The sequence below is a fragment of the Centruroides sculpturatus genome, unplaced genomic scaffold (assembly GCF_000671375.1).
Source record: "Centruroides sculpturatus isolate CEXI.00-Female unplaced genomic scaffold, Cexi_2.0 scaffold545, whole genome shotgun sequence".
Taxonomy (NCBI): Eukaryota; Metazoa; Arthropoda; class Arachnida; order Scorpiones; family Buthidae; genus Centruroides; species Centruroides sculpturatus.
The window spans coordinates 357,742-372,862 of record NW_019384721.1 but is presented as its reverse complement, the minus strand read 5'-3'; the positions used below and the strand labels follow the sequence as shown (position 1 = coordinate 372,862).

The following is a 15,121-nucleotide window of genomic DNA, read 5'->3' as shown; positions in this document are numbered from 1 at the left end:
TTCATTTAAGATAATATTTTGTTATGAAAAAAATGTATGAAATAGATTTGTTGCGATGTTATGAAATAAACAATGTGGCTGACCTTGTGAGGTCATAAGTTGTCAAGAACAGGTTGGAATGTTCAGAACATCAATCTGAAAGATTGAGATTTAGCCCAAAAGTCATTTAACTGTGTTTTATGGATTCCAGGTATACTTGCAAATTTGTTAAAGAATTTTGACCTGTGTTGAACAAAAAGATAATTTTTTATATACAAATTTTGCAAAAAGTATTTGAATAAGAGAAATTTAGCATTCAGGTTAACTGATTTTTGGACTACCTTGCAGTTTTTATTCTTACTTGAATTGATTTTGATGAATAAATGACTTCTCACCAACACTTTAAAGTTATTAAATCCTTAAGAAATTTTTCTTAAGGGCATATTATTTTATTTTTTACGTATAAAGCATAATTTATGTTCCAAAAGAGCAAAACATATAAGCAAAAAAATTCTATTCAGATTCACATTTGATGACTTGGACTGAACAGGAGGCAATTTTTTTTTTAAATTTTTAAATATATTTCTTTCAGAATTGACTCTAGTTAGTCCATGTCAAATGAAAAAAATCATCACGACTTACACAAAAACATCAATTGTACACATAGATTCAAATTTACAGTCCAGGCTATGTTGATCTTTGAAAATCTTTTTTTATCACATGTCTATTTGAATAATGATTCGGCATAATGCCATATCCTGAAGAAATATTCATTACGACCTATTAGGACGTGTTTGGTGTAACTGCGTAATAAAGGTTCAACGTTTGCTTCGCGTATCCACGATGATGATGTTTCCGTGCTGAATGTTAGAGATGGAGTCAAATCGTCGTGCTCGGGAAGCATTGTTTCTAGGTATCCTAAATGTATGATTGATTAAATAATTAATATGATAGTTTTACTTTTAAGGTCATTAAAATGGTAAAAGAAATTAAATTTACCTGGTGGTCTGATCACTTTAACTGGTTCTTCAGATTCAAGTGGATCACTGATACCGACTTCATTTCGTGCCATAATTCTTACTAGATATTCATGACCTTCCTGAAGATCTTTGATTTGTAATCTCTGAGTTTCAGCATCAACTTGGCCCACCTATTGTTAATAAATGTGTAATTAATTTGTGTTTTGTAATTGAAATATTAGTCTATAATAAAACAATTTTTACCTCCATCCACATAATTCTTCTCACGTCACGTAATGCAATAATATATCCCAGTATTGGTGCTCCTCCGTCGGATTCTGGTTTACCCCATTCGATCATTACGGAACTTGGTCCTGTTACCCTCATCTCTAGAGGTGCAGTTGGCGGTGTTGGTCGATCTTTAGAAAGAAAAGTGAGATTTAAGCAGTGAAATTGTATTTATTAATTAAAATCATTTTTGGGTGTTGCATATTTATAGAAATTAAATTATGCATCTTACCTGCTGTGATTGTTAACTTCACTGGTGTTTCTGTTTCTAATGGTGGACTTAGACCTGCCTTATTTTCTGCAAACACTCTGAAGAAATATTCATGTTTTTCTGATAAATTATGTACAGTGTATGTGGTGATGTGCGGTTCTAGAGTTTCAATTCGGACCCATTTCTTGATATGAGTTTCCTGCTTTTCAAGAATATATGCAGTGAGTTCAGCACCACCCGTAGACAATGGTGATTTCCAAGAGAGTGTAATGGTTTTATTTGTCATGTTGACTATGCTAAGAGGACCAACAGGAGCAGAAGGAGGCACTATAAAACAGCAACATTTAATGTTATTTATTAAGATAAGATGATAAATGGCTATATTTAAGGCTCACTTACTTATTTGAACACCCGGCGTGATTGGTTCTTCCGGTGCAAACGGTAAGCTTGTTCCTACATCATTCCTACATAGTATTCGGAAATGGTATGCCGTCGACTTTTTCAAACCGCTTACTTCCATAGTTAGCAATCTGCTATCTGTTGTTCCCACTCGTTGCCATGCTTTGCGACCTACTTCTTTCTTTTCTACAATATATTCTATAATAGGTGTTCCGCCATCACTGCTGGGTTCATTCCAGCTTAATGTAAAGCTCGTATCTGTCATATTGGAAGTTGTCAGTGGTCCCGTAGGTGGAGATGGTTTTTCTATTACAAAATACAGTAAGTTGAATTAATTAAATCAAAGGGCAGTTCTTTAAAAACTTTCTTATTTATAATTACCAAATTGACTCCTAGCAGTTACTGGATCTGACTGCAAGGGGTCACTTTTGCCGTATTCATTAACTGCAGAAACTCTAAACATGTAAGTACTGTCTTCGTAAAGATCCTGAACATTGTAGGTTGTTAAATCAGCAGCGACTGTTGTCACCTAATAAAATATTTCATTAATTGTTACAAGAATTGAGTAAAAATATTAACAATATAAATAATTTTTATATTTAATTGGCATATTGACTTGTGAGCACTAAAATTAGCCTTTCTTTATTGCTAGACTTATTACACCACCACAAGACATCAGATTAGCCTTAGAAAATCACTTTATTATTTCAAGGAGAAGGTAAATAAAGTGATTTTCTTAAGGCTAATCTGATGTCCTGTGGAAATAAGTCTAATAACAAAGAAAGGCCAATTTTAGTGCTCACATGTCAATACGAAGACTAGGCAAGAAGTGTATCATAGTATTAATTGGTATATCTTTAAAATAACCATGATAATTCAATTATTTTTACTTTCCTGGGTGTTATGTATACTACACTGGAAAGTATTGTAATCCTGTCAAATTCGACCCTCTGGGATTTTGAAAATCTTAACATTTTGAGACCACCCTGAACCCAAAAAAAGTAAAAAAAAAAGTGAAAAAATTCCATGGATGTGTGTATTGACATGTATTTCTTTTAATATCTCTGATTGGGGTAAAAGATTAGCAAACAAAATTTGGCATGGTAACTTTTATATAAGTGTAGTCGATGCTATTAAAGTTTGGTAATTAATTTTTGAGGGAGGTATAGAAGGGGTCGTGTCATATTTCAAGTGGAAATTGACTTAATGAAAATTTTACTCATTATTGGCATTTATAATTTCTTTTAGAAACACTTCTCTACCTCAAAATTAAACCTTTTGCCTTTTTATAATAATTAATAATATAAATATTTTTAAACAAAATCTTGTAACAGATGTGTTGTATATAATTTTAAGTTTGTGCTAACTTATCTTAGTGTTTCTTAAACACGAATATTTTTCATCAAGTAAGTTATGCAACTTATTGCTAGATTTTTTAATACATTAAATTATGAATTTATTGGGTTAATTGAATTGCAAATAACTCTGGATAATCAAGCAAAAAGACAGATTTTTCTTGTCTTCTGGTACTTTTAGCCATTAATCAAAGCCAAACAATTGCTGTAATGAGTCAGAGTATTTTTTCATGATTTTTTCTAATGCCTGCCTCTAGTACCAATTACTTAGAATTTAATTATTAATACTGTAGTAGCAGAAAAATAGCTTGATTCATTACAGTGGCTTTGATTAATAATATTAGGCTTTAAGGTGTTTATATATGTATATATGCTTTTAGCCATTGTTTTGTTATTAACACAAGAATGTTTCTGTTTTGTAATAGATATTTATTTTATTTTATTATAATCTAGAAAAAAATAATCTAATAAGAATTGCAATAGGCACACAAATTTAACTGAAATAAGTTATCTTGGGTAAAGTATATATTGCAATTTTGACTAATACAAGTTGCATTCATATGAAACATTTGCATAAAGAAAGATAGATTTTCCTTGAAAATACATTAAAATTAGGGAATACAATCTGTATGTGTGTAAATATTCGCTAAGATAAGTTTTTCTGTTTATTTGATTACATATAAATTACAGTCTACCCCCTATAACAGCGCTGTCCAACTTATCATAGCCCGCGGGCCATATTTTCTTCACAAAACATTTCGGGGACCAAGAAGGTTGATAAACCACATGACATTTGCATAGTGCTACGGTTCAGTAAGCACTAATTGGTCAGCGAGTCCGATGTTGACGCTATAAAAAGGCGACAGTTCGACACACCGGATATACGTCATTCTCGTCTAAGTTCGACTTGGGAATTTTTTTGTTCAATAATAAATGTGAATTCTTCTTCCTAGAAAAATAAGACATTCCCTGAAAATAAGACCTAGCTCATTTTTCAGAGCAAAAATTAATATAAGACACTGTCTTATTTTCGGGGAAACACGGTAGTAAAATAATTTTATTAATAATAATAATTTAGTAACATAAATTTATTCATAGTAAAATGTACTCGCGGGCCGTAAAAATTATTTGGCGGGCCGTATACGGCCCGTGGGCCGCCAGTTGGACAGCGCTGCCCTATAACATGGTAGATACGTTCTGTTCTTTATGAAATTGATGTTCTAAGAATCCTTGAATACATGAGCTAATCACAGCCCGGCATGTATGCAGTTTATGGACTACGGCTGTTTGAAAGGTTTTCTTTCATAAAATTAATTGATTCTAGACTAATTTGACTCAACATTTCCAAAATATGTATAATTTTTTGGGAATAATCCATATAAACTATGCTATAAACAAAAAATTGTAGGATTACTTACCGAGTGTGCACCGTTCAACGATGCCATTGCTTAAATTAAGCATGTTTTCGTCGTGGAGCGGCGCATCGAATGGCGCTCGTGTGCTTCCTGATAAATTATTTTTTTTTGCGAAAAATTTGCTGAACTTTGGAGACATCATTAATATAAATATAATTTTTATGGACGTTAAATAATAAATGGTTTTTAGTAGGTCTGCTGCTCGTTTAAACTCAACGGTTTGTACAATATCCGCTATTGGTCTAGATTCGACCAATCCTGTCGTGACACGAGTCGGCGATGACGTTTTACCAAATTATATGAGTTTTTTTAGCGTGTTTGTACGAATACTGTTGCAATTTTTTCGCCGTGATATAGGAATCCAAACTATAGGAACTCGTATTATAGGGGGGTCTACTGTATTTCCATTAAATATGATAAAGTTAATTTTAATGAAATTTATAGTGAAAATTACAAGTAATGTATGAGAAAAAATTATTCTGAAAAAATTCAACTGCATAATATAATAAAAACAAAAAAAATCATAGATCAATAGTGATATTGGTCAGGAAAAATACCACTCATACTCTTTTGATTTCATGAGTTAATAATAGTAATCAGTTTTGTAAAAATAACTGCTTTGTTCACACAGGATTGTGCAATTTATTTATTGCAGGGTATCTGAAAAGTACTTAAACCTTTTCCATTGCACAATAACAGCAACCTTTTACATGCAATATTGCAGTTTCTCCTATAGCAAATGTTGGAAATATCCTGCAGAGACTCCAAAATCTGGATAGTGAGGTCTGGAGATCTAGTGGGTCAGATTCCCATGGGAGATTATGCAATCAGCAAAGAAATCTTCCAAAAACTGTAGTCCAAAAATCAGAACGGCATTATTGCTCACTCGTAGACATCTACCACAAAGTGGAAATGTGTGATATACAACTGATGAGTCTTGTATGCAATGGCATATGTCATTATGAATTTTTCACTGCCCAGTAACTTTTTTGACACTCTGTACTAGTAATTGTACAGGGTAAAGCAAAAGTAATACTTGTAATAAAATCTGCTATATGTGGGTACCATTTAACTGAATATGCATACAAATGCATTCTTTTCATTTATGGTGAAAACACATTAACACGTATGATGTTATGTAGATATTTGCATGAATATGTTCCATCTGTGTTTTGTATGGAGATTTTTGACTCATATATTATTGAGACATACCAGGGTATACATATATGCATAAATCATGACTGTATTTTATAAAGATTATTATTTATTAAATTAATTCTGAACATTACTTATGCAGAAATTAATGATTAATTAAATATAAAATATTTGTAATAATTTAACTTTGATTAAAATACATATGAAGAACTGTCTACAGCCATTTTAATCTTACCTCCATCCAAACTTTTCTTTTTACATCACATTTTTCTATGATATATGATGTAACTTCAGATCCTCCATTGTTACTTGGAGGTTGCCAGGAAATAGTAATTGATTCTTTGTCAACAGTAGGGAATGTCATTGGACCTTCTGGAGGCATTGGCTTGTCTGGTAAGATGATAATAAATAATTTATGTATTTATTATTAAAAATTATACACAGTTTTATATAAATTTAATATCATTTTTTACCTAAAGCTTGGAGTTTAAAATTATATTTTTCAGTTCCGGCTGGGTTTTCTAAAACTAATGTATATGTTGCACTATCTGCATTTTCGACTGTGCGTATCGTTATAGTTGTAGTTTTCTCTCTGATCTGCACCAATGCATGTTTGGTCGATTCGAGTGGGTGTCCATTTTTCAACCACGTTATGCTTGGTAATGGATGTCCACTAACTTTTACATCTAGAATGTATTCAGATGAGGCTTTTAATCTGACATTCTTCATCTCTGGATCAAATTCTGCAGTGGGCTTTTCTGTTGGTAAAAAATTAAGAATTGCATTATAATTTAGATATAAATAGTCTTTGTGTATAAGAACTGAGATTGGCACATTGTTCTTTTACCTTGTATCTTCAGTTCGGCAGAGGTTTCGACAGTTCCAGAATTATTTGTTGCCCTACACGTGTATGTTGCTGCAGATTTTTCTGTAGTTTCTCCTATCGTCAATGTTGCTATTTGATTTTCATACGTGGTGGTTATATTACGGATCACGAGAAGATCTTTGTTATTCTTCAGCCTGAAGTTAAATTTTGGTATATTGGAAATGTTCTTAATTACAACAATAAAATTATAAGTAATGCCACAGCAAATTCATTTACCATTTGATAGTTGGTGTTGGTTTTCCTCCTATCTTGCACTGAAGTTTAACAGTTGATTTCAGTCCAACTGCAACATCTTGTAAATGTTCTAGAACAACTGGTGGTTCTCCTGCAATATAGTTTATTTTGTTTTAAACTGATATCATACAGCTATACACAATAGTAAAATACATTATTATAATTACAACTTAATATGTTAACAATAAGCCATACTAATTGGTTTTCCTTAAAGAGATTTGTAACATAATGAAATTGTAATAATTTGGTAATCTTTAAAATACAAATTTAAGTGTACACTTTGATTTGTAATGTAATAAAAGAATAAGAACTGCATTTTAGAGATTTTTCTAACTTTTTCTACCTTGTGGACACTAAGAGNAGATATTGAATTTATAATAGATTCTAATTAAAGCTAATTTAATTAAATTTCTTTTTTGTACAGAAAACTTACTTTGAATTGTAACTTTAGCTGTATGTTCTGTTTTACCAGCAGGATTTGTAGCGACACATTTATAATCACCAGAATCTTTCTTTGGACTAGTTTCGGTTATTGTTAATTTATAAACATCTTTCTCTTGTGTTTCTTTTATGGTTTTTGAAGGTTTGATCTTCTTTCCATCTCTAAAATATCACATTAATTTGCATTCATTCCATAAATTTAAACATATGTAAATATTTTTCAACACTTACTTGTACCAAGTTACTTCTGGAGGTAAGTGAAAAAACAAAATTTCAGAAAAATTGAAATAGTAGAATATGTGTGGATAACCAGAAATATGCACCAAGTCCTATCACAATTGATATCCCGTTTGTATATCAATTGTGATAGGATTTAAAGCTATATTAGATCTTTTACATTCTAATGTATTCTTCAGCTTTTTCATTTTAATATATTGTTTCAATTTCTGTAAATTCCAAAATAAAATGTCTATAATACTTTCATTGGCCTTAGTATAAAACTCACATTTAGCAATTTGGAATATTCATGACTGATCATGACTTAATGCTTTATTTATTAATGATATTACATTCAAATAATTTTTCCTGTACTTATTTGATTTTTTCTTAATTTATTTATTTACACAGGTAAGGGAGCTCCCTGGATCCCTCCCTGGTTATGCTGCTACTGAACTTGATATTAGTTACTATTGCCAATACTTAAATATAAATTACCTGCTAATTCCTTTAATGGAATGTATCTAGTTCCTGGAGAAGGATCACTCTTTCCTGCCTCATTTACTGCAATAACTCTGAACATATACTCCTCTCCACTCTTTAATTTAGTAACTGAAAATTTTCAAAATAATATTTTGTTAAATATTCTAAACATGAATACATGAATTTTTAAATTAATAAAAAGAAAGTATAATTACTTCTTTGATGAGTATCTGTGATGTTAAATGTTTCATTGAATGTAGACCAACGAAGTGTGTTACGATCATGATATTCTATTATATAGTTTGTAATAGGTGAACCACCATCACTATCTGGTGCTTTCCAACTCAGCGTTAATGAGTCAGTTGAAATTTCTGATGCTTCTGGAGTGCCTGGTGGCTTTGGTTTATCTGTTAATAACAAGAATTATTATTAATAATACATTATATAATTCTTGAAATTATATATTTAATATAATATGTAAATTATAAATACATTCTTACCAATTAGAGAAACATGGAATTCTGTTGTGCATTCTCCCCATTTATTCATAAGTTTTAACGTATAAATTCCAACATCACTGTCTTCGAATTTTTTAACAGTTACATGTGTACTGTTCTTTAATGTTTCGACAGTTAACCTCTTTGTTGGTTTTAGTGGTTTATTATTGAAAAACCATTCTATTTTTGGAGCAGGAAGAGCTACAAATGGAATATCGATTTTAAGAGTATCTCCTCTCTTTACGCTGAACTTTCTTGTTTCTGTGGTCACACGTGGTGGAGCTGGTGATATATTTTATCAAATTAATCATCATGCATTTGAAATTGTCATAATAAATCATAATAAGAACATATTAAATCCAGAACAAACCTTCAACTGTTACATGAGAATAACACTGTTTTTCATTTAAAATGCAGGTATAAATGCCTCTATCATCAAATGTTGTGTCTTTAATTATTAATTTTCGTTGTCTACCCTCTTTGTGTATGATCATACGTTCACTAGGTTCAACATCCTTATCGTCTTTCATCCAGCGTACTTCAAGTGTTTCTCTCGTCACTTCTACCAGAAGAGTTGCTGTATCACTCTCACGTACTATGACATCTCTTAATTTTAGAGTAAATTCTGCAGAAACTTCTGAAATAATAGAAAACAAAAAATTCTTTTAGTGACTAATTATTAAATATATTAGTTATCATAATTGAAGTTTAGACTATTTACAAAAATATCAAATTTTCAAGTCTATCTTAATCCTTTTTTTATACAACCTGAGTAATTACAGAAATTGTATCTATATTAGTTATATAAATCAATTGCATGAAAAACTAACCTTGAACTTGTAATTTTGTGGTTGTTTTGACATTTCCGGCCACACAACTGTATTCAGCACTGTCATTTTTGTTTACACTGGAAACTTGCAGCTTTCGAACTGTTTTGTCAATAATAAATCTAAAGTGTGTATCTTTATCAGAAACGGGTGTACCATTCTTCAACCATTTGACATCTACATCTGGACGGGAGAGCTCAACAGTAAATGTCACATCGGTATCTTGTGGTACCGTTGTTTTTTCTGGAAGCTTAGCAGTAAATTCAACAGTGGGAGCTAAAAATAAATAAAATTAAAATTAAGTTTTAGAATTTATAAACTTTACAAAAACTTTAATTTCTAAAAAGTGTAATTAAGTTACCTTCAACTGTAAGATTTGCAGAACTCTTCTTATCACCAACTTTGCATGTATATGTGCCCGCATCTTCAAACGTTGAATTGTAAATTATGAGTTTTTGTTTCTTTCCATCGATTTTTAATTGTACGTGTTCTGTAAACTGAATTTCTTTGCCATCTTTAAACCATCTGACTCTTGCATCACCTTTTGTTAATTCAATATTGAAAGTAGCCACTTCATCTTTTGCAACTGTTACATTTACTAGTTCAGTTGTAATTTCAGGTGGAAGTTCTATAATGGAAGAAATGCAATCATTAACATGTTTAATAATTATAATGCTAAGTAAGAAATAAAATATTAAATTAAAATAAAAATCTTACCAACTACTACTAGATCAGCAGTGCATTCTTTTTCACCCAGAACGCAAGTGTATTCTCCTTCATCATTTATATGTGAATCATGTATTATAAGTTTTCTTACTTTTCCTTCTTTTACAAATTCATACTTCTTTTTATCTGGTTTAATTTCTTCTCCATCTTTATACCATTTAACATCTGCATCTTCTTGAGACAATTGCGTGATAAATACGGCTTCCTGTTTCTCCTTAGTTTCAATGTCATGTAATTTCTCAACAAATTCAACTCCTGCCTCTGTAAGAAAGATATTGAATTTATAATAGATTCTAATTAAAGCTAATTTAATTAAATTTCTTTTTTGTACAGAAAACTTACTTTGAATTGTAACTTTAGCTGTATGTTCTGTTTTACCAGCAGGATTTGTAGCGACACATTTATAATCACCAGAATCTTTCTTTGGACTAGTTTCGGTTATTGTTAATTTATAAACATCTTTCTCTTGTGTTTCTTTTATGGTTTTTGAAGGTTTGATCTTCTTTCCATCTCTAAAATATCACATTAATTTGCATTCATTCCATAAATTTAAACATATGTAAATATTTTTCAACACTTACTTGTACCAAGTTACTTCTGGAGGTGGTTTTCCTGTGACTTTTGCAATTAAAGTAACTGTATCTTTCTCCAGTACTGACTGTAAATAAATGAATTTCAATAATTTGAATAAATATATTAATAGGTTAAATTATATTTATTAATAATGAGTTATTCAGAATCTACCATATACAGTACCTATCATTATCAATTGCCAAATGGCTGAGCAGTTAGGGTGGCAGCCTACTACTCTGAGGGACCCAGGATAAACTCCAGAAGTATCAAAAAATACCCCAAGAATATTTTGGGGATGGGCTATCTGGATATGTCAGGCCCATTTTTCACCACCCAGCCACCCCATTGTGGGTTTGGCCAAACCCGTAATGGATTTGCTAAAATGGCCCTCTTAGTACCCTCATGGTTGAAAGAATTAAAAAAATGTGTATAATTTAATACTAATATAATTTATAGTAACTGATTTAATTATAAATTTATTATGGTAGGGATGGGGACCAATATAACCAGGTCAAACCACCCACGGAAATTTTTGAGAATGCAACCCAAGCTTTAACTTTGGTTTCTTGTGTGTATTCACAACCAAGGATAAAGAGTTAGAGTTAGAAATTGATCAATGTGTGATCATGTACTAAAAGTAAAGTGAATGGTAATTGATAATTCTTGATTCTTGTTTTGAATATGGCAAGCTGACATCTTTATCACCTCAGCCCTTCAGCCATTACATGGGAAATAAACATCCAGTTATTGACTAAACTGTCTCAACATCATTTCCATTGAATTTTAAACATTTCATATTTTATAAAAATTAATGATTTAATTCTTATTCAATTAACAATTCTTCTTTTAATTTAAATATTTCTGAACTTTAATAAACTGCAGTTTTAAGTTCAAAATTTATGACTTACTGTATCGCTGAATGTCTGAGTAAAGACTGGAGGCTCTTCTTTTGGTTTTTCTAAGGAAAATAATATGAATTTAATTAAAACAGAAGGAAACTTTTTAAACTAAATATAATAAACTATAAAGCATTTTAAATACATACCTTCTAATACTGTTAATTCAGTTGTTGTGCTATCTTTACCTGCAGGGTTAGATGCAGTTACAGTGTAAGTACCTTTGTCACCAGGTTCTGTTGGATTAATTGTGAGTGTGTGTGTATCATCTTTGGAAGTAATGGAATGACGTTTGTCAGGAATGATTTCTTTTCCATTTCGTTGCCACACAACTAGAGAAAAAAATAATAATTTAATGCATCCAATAAATAAATAATCATTTAACAATCCATTTTTCTTTTATAAAATAGTTAATGTAAATTAGAATAGCATTAACATTTCAGAACAATCAAAATTTGATTATTTTATACTCATTAAGCCAAGTTCTTGGAACAAAATAGGTTAAAGTTTCTGTAATTATCTTCTATATAGTTCCAATATATTCAGAAATAATTCCATATTTTGCAGGGGTCCAGTGCAACATATAAAATATACAACCTTTTCAAAATGCTGAGGGATGAGAAAGATCCCTTTAAGCACCTCTAAGTGAAAGATCCTAAGTGAATGTATAGATTAGGGTTTCTCAAACAGGATCCCGGTTGTTGTTTTAACCTGGGAAGTTCTTCTCATCCCAGGAAATCCCGAAAATTTCTTAAAAGTTTATTTTTTCTTATTTTGTGTTAAGGTTGAAGAAATTTTGCAAATAGAAAGTATAATTAACTCATAAACGGCCAGAATACATTTGTATTTATTAATTTTAAACCTACTTATTAGTTTTTTAAATTTTTGCTTGTTATGGCATGTCACAAATAGTCAATAATCAATATGTGACTTATTTGTGGCAAGACACTGAAAATTCTTTACTTGTCAGAACCAGTAATATTTGGAATAATTGTGCAGCATAAGCACAATTATTCCAAATATCCTTTCTTAATTTTTAACCATGCCCAGTAGCTTTGATAACTGCGTAATGCCAGGTTGTGCAAATTGGGCAAGGATACAAACGAGTACAGAGTCTGCAAGTATGAAGTTTTTCTTCATAAACCTGATTATTAAAGCCAAACGAATTGCTGAATTATCTTGCTATAAGCTTGATGCCGCTATTAAACCAGCCAAGGTAGACAAATCAAGAATACTAGAGAGCAAAAGAAGTACTACAATCTCGAAAACAAACTAGAAATCTTCCAGACTGTGGGTGAAAAAAAGATAACATTTGTCTTCTCTTAAATGCATTAAACACGATTCCACTCACATCAATTGATTCAGAAAGGGCATTCTCAGTAGCAGGACTTTTCATTACTAAAATAAGAATCAGATTGAGTGATCGGAGTATTGACTATCTTTGCTTTTTAAAATCTTATTATATAAATTTACAATAATATCTTGTATTATGTTTTATTTAAAAATGAAAATTACCTTCTAAGTTAGAAGTTTGTTCTAATTTCATTTTTAAATTTTCAACTCAGTTCAAAGCATTTTTGTTGTTGTTGTTGTTCTATGCAGTTTCCAGCAAACTTTAATAAATTTTTTTTATTTGTGAAAATTTCTACGTAATTCAAAAGTAATTTTTAATACATATCTTATATAGCATTATTGATATGATTTTATAGGTTGCAGAACATATTAAATTACTTCAAAAAATGAAAAATAATTATATCATTTGATTTCAAGATATTTTGTATATCTTAAAAATAATTAATTTTATCCCGGGATTTCCGGGGTCCTGAGAAACAATTCACTTTTTTCCTGAAATCCTGGGACAAGCAAAAGACCAGGAAATGAGAAACCCTAGTATAGATCAGATACCAATGAAACTGGCTCTTAATATACTAAAAAAAGCTAGATTTATGAAATTGTCTCTTTCATGTTTTTGATTTTGTTTGTATTTTTTCCTAAGTAAGATAATATAATTATATATTATTATATTTTCTTAATAATTCTTTCTGCTCTGTGGACACTAAGAGGGCCTTTTAACAAGCAGTCAGGAAGTGAGGGACAGGCTCCAACATACCCAAACAAATCATCCTTGAAAAATTCCTGGGTTTTTCAACCCATCCATATTCGATCCTGGATCCTCAGAGAAGTAGGATATCATCTTAGACACTCATCCAGCCAACCATTGAATATTATTAATTTAAATAGCATTATATTTCTTAATAGTTTATATAAGTTTTGTTATCATTCATTTCAAGAATAATAGTTTAAATTATTGAAATTAAATATGCTTTGCAAAATCTCCAGCCATGTTAAAAGCCTTACAATAAATAGAGGATAACTTAAGGAATTGTACTGAATATACTTTGCATCTCTCATAAATGATATACTAAAAAAGCTAGTATAAATAGTTTCTTGGAAGCTGGTATTTTATTAATTGAGATCTAAAAATTGGCCGTAAACCTCGGTTATATGGAAAAAATGGAGGACAGTAAAGAAATGAAAGACATCCAGGAATCAAACTTTTCAGGATCTTCTAATCTTAAAGGTACATAGTACAAAGGAAGAAGCTTTCTGGGTAATTTTAATTCTAAGTTTATCATTGGTTATATTATAATTTATATGTATAAATTTACTAATCATAAAATCAAAAATATTAAGAAATTACCTTTCGGTGTTGGTTTTCCAGTTACTGTACATACAAATTCTACTTTGTCTTTGGGTTTAATTTCTTTTGGTTGAGGCTTTTTAGTAATTTTGGGAGGCTGAGCTGCTTCTAAAATATTACAATAATTATATTAAATAGAGAATTTTGATTTACATTTTGAATTAAATAGAGTGATAAACAAATATATATTACTAAAACTAATAGGAAATTTGCATTAAATACCTTTGACTGTTAGAGTTAAAGATGTATTTGTTTTTCCTTCCTTATTCTCAGCCTTTATTGTATAAGTGCCTCCATCTTCAGGTTTAGTCTTTTTTATTTTTACTGTTACAGTGTAAGTATCAAAATCTGTCACCCTTTTTATAGTTATACGATCTGTTTCTTTTAGAGGTTGACCGTTCTTTAACCATGTGATCTGTAATAAAAATACCATAATTAAATAACTTAAAATTTGATTTTTAGTAAATGTTATCAGAGCTATAATTTGAAATTTCAGAGCTTAGATGGTGATGTATGTGTTGTATTCTTTATTTACCCAATATACTATGTACAGTTATATGTAAACTTATACAAATACTGTCAGATACAATTAAAGGGCAAAGGATTTCCCATTAGTCCCGCTAAGGTTGGGCCTTGAGGTGCAAGAATTTGGAATGCAAAAATTCAAAATAATACAGTAGAATTTAGATTATCCAAATTGATTCATTCTGTAGTTGATATGGATAATCAAAAATTTAGATAAGTGGATTAACATGTAAAGAATGAAATTACAGTGTAGCAGCACAATATACTGTATTTATTTATTTATATTTATTTAAATATACTGTATTTATTTATTCATCAATGTGTAAGTATCATCCTATAAATACACCTCACTAAC

At 30.4% G+C, this 15,121-nt stretch overlaps 1 protein-coding gene across 1 annotated transcript in view; it reads right to left on the bottom strand.

Moving 5' to 3' along the window:
* Window positions 1-380: 380 nt before the first annotated feature.
* LOC111628011 (titin-like) overlaps window positions 381-15,121 on the bottom strand; it is a 235,651-nt gene continuing 220,910 nt past the window's right edge. The window contains 22 exon segments of the mRNA XM_023371728.1: window positions 381-897; window positions 979-1,129; window positions 1,203-1,357; window positions 1,459-2,142; window positions 2,218-2,365; window positions 5,997-6,151; window positions 6,235-6,519; window positions 6,609-6,781; window positions 6,864-6,972; window positions 8,037-8,150; window positions 8,237-8,428; window positions 8,522-8,800; window positions 8,889-9,155; window positions 9,349-9,621; window positions 9,707-9,973; window positions 10,063-10,332; window positions 10,414-10,583; window positions 10,653-10,729; window positions 11,553-11,602; window positions 11,690-11,872; window positions 14,242-14,349; window positions 14,464-14,656. Of these exon segments, the coding sequence (XP_023227496.1) occupies window positions 704-897; window positions 979-1,129; window positions 1,203-1,357; window positions 1,459-2,142; window positions 2,218-2,365; window positions 5,997-6,151; window positions 6,235-6,519; window positions 6,609-6,781; window positions 6,864-6,972; window positions 8,037-8,150; window positions 8,237-8,428; window positions 8,522-8,800; window positions 8,889-9,155; window positions 9,349-9,621; window positions 9,707-9,973; window positions 10,063-10,332; window positions 10,414-10,583; window positions 10,653-10,729; window positions 11,553-11,602; window positions 11,690-11,872; window positions 14,242-14,349; window positions 14,464-14,656 (4,497 nt within the window). The 3' untranslated portion in view covers window positions 381-703.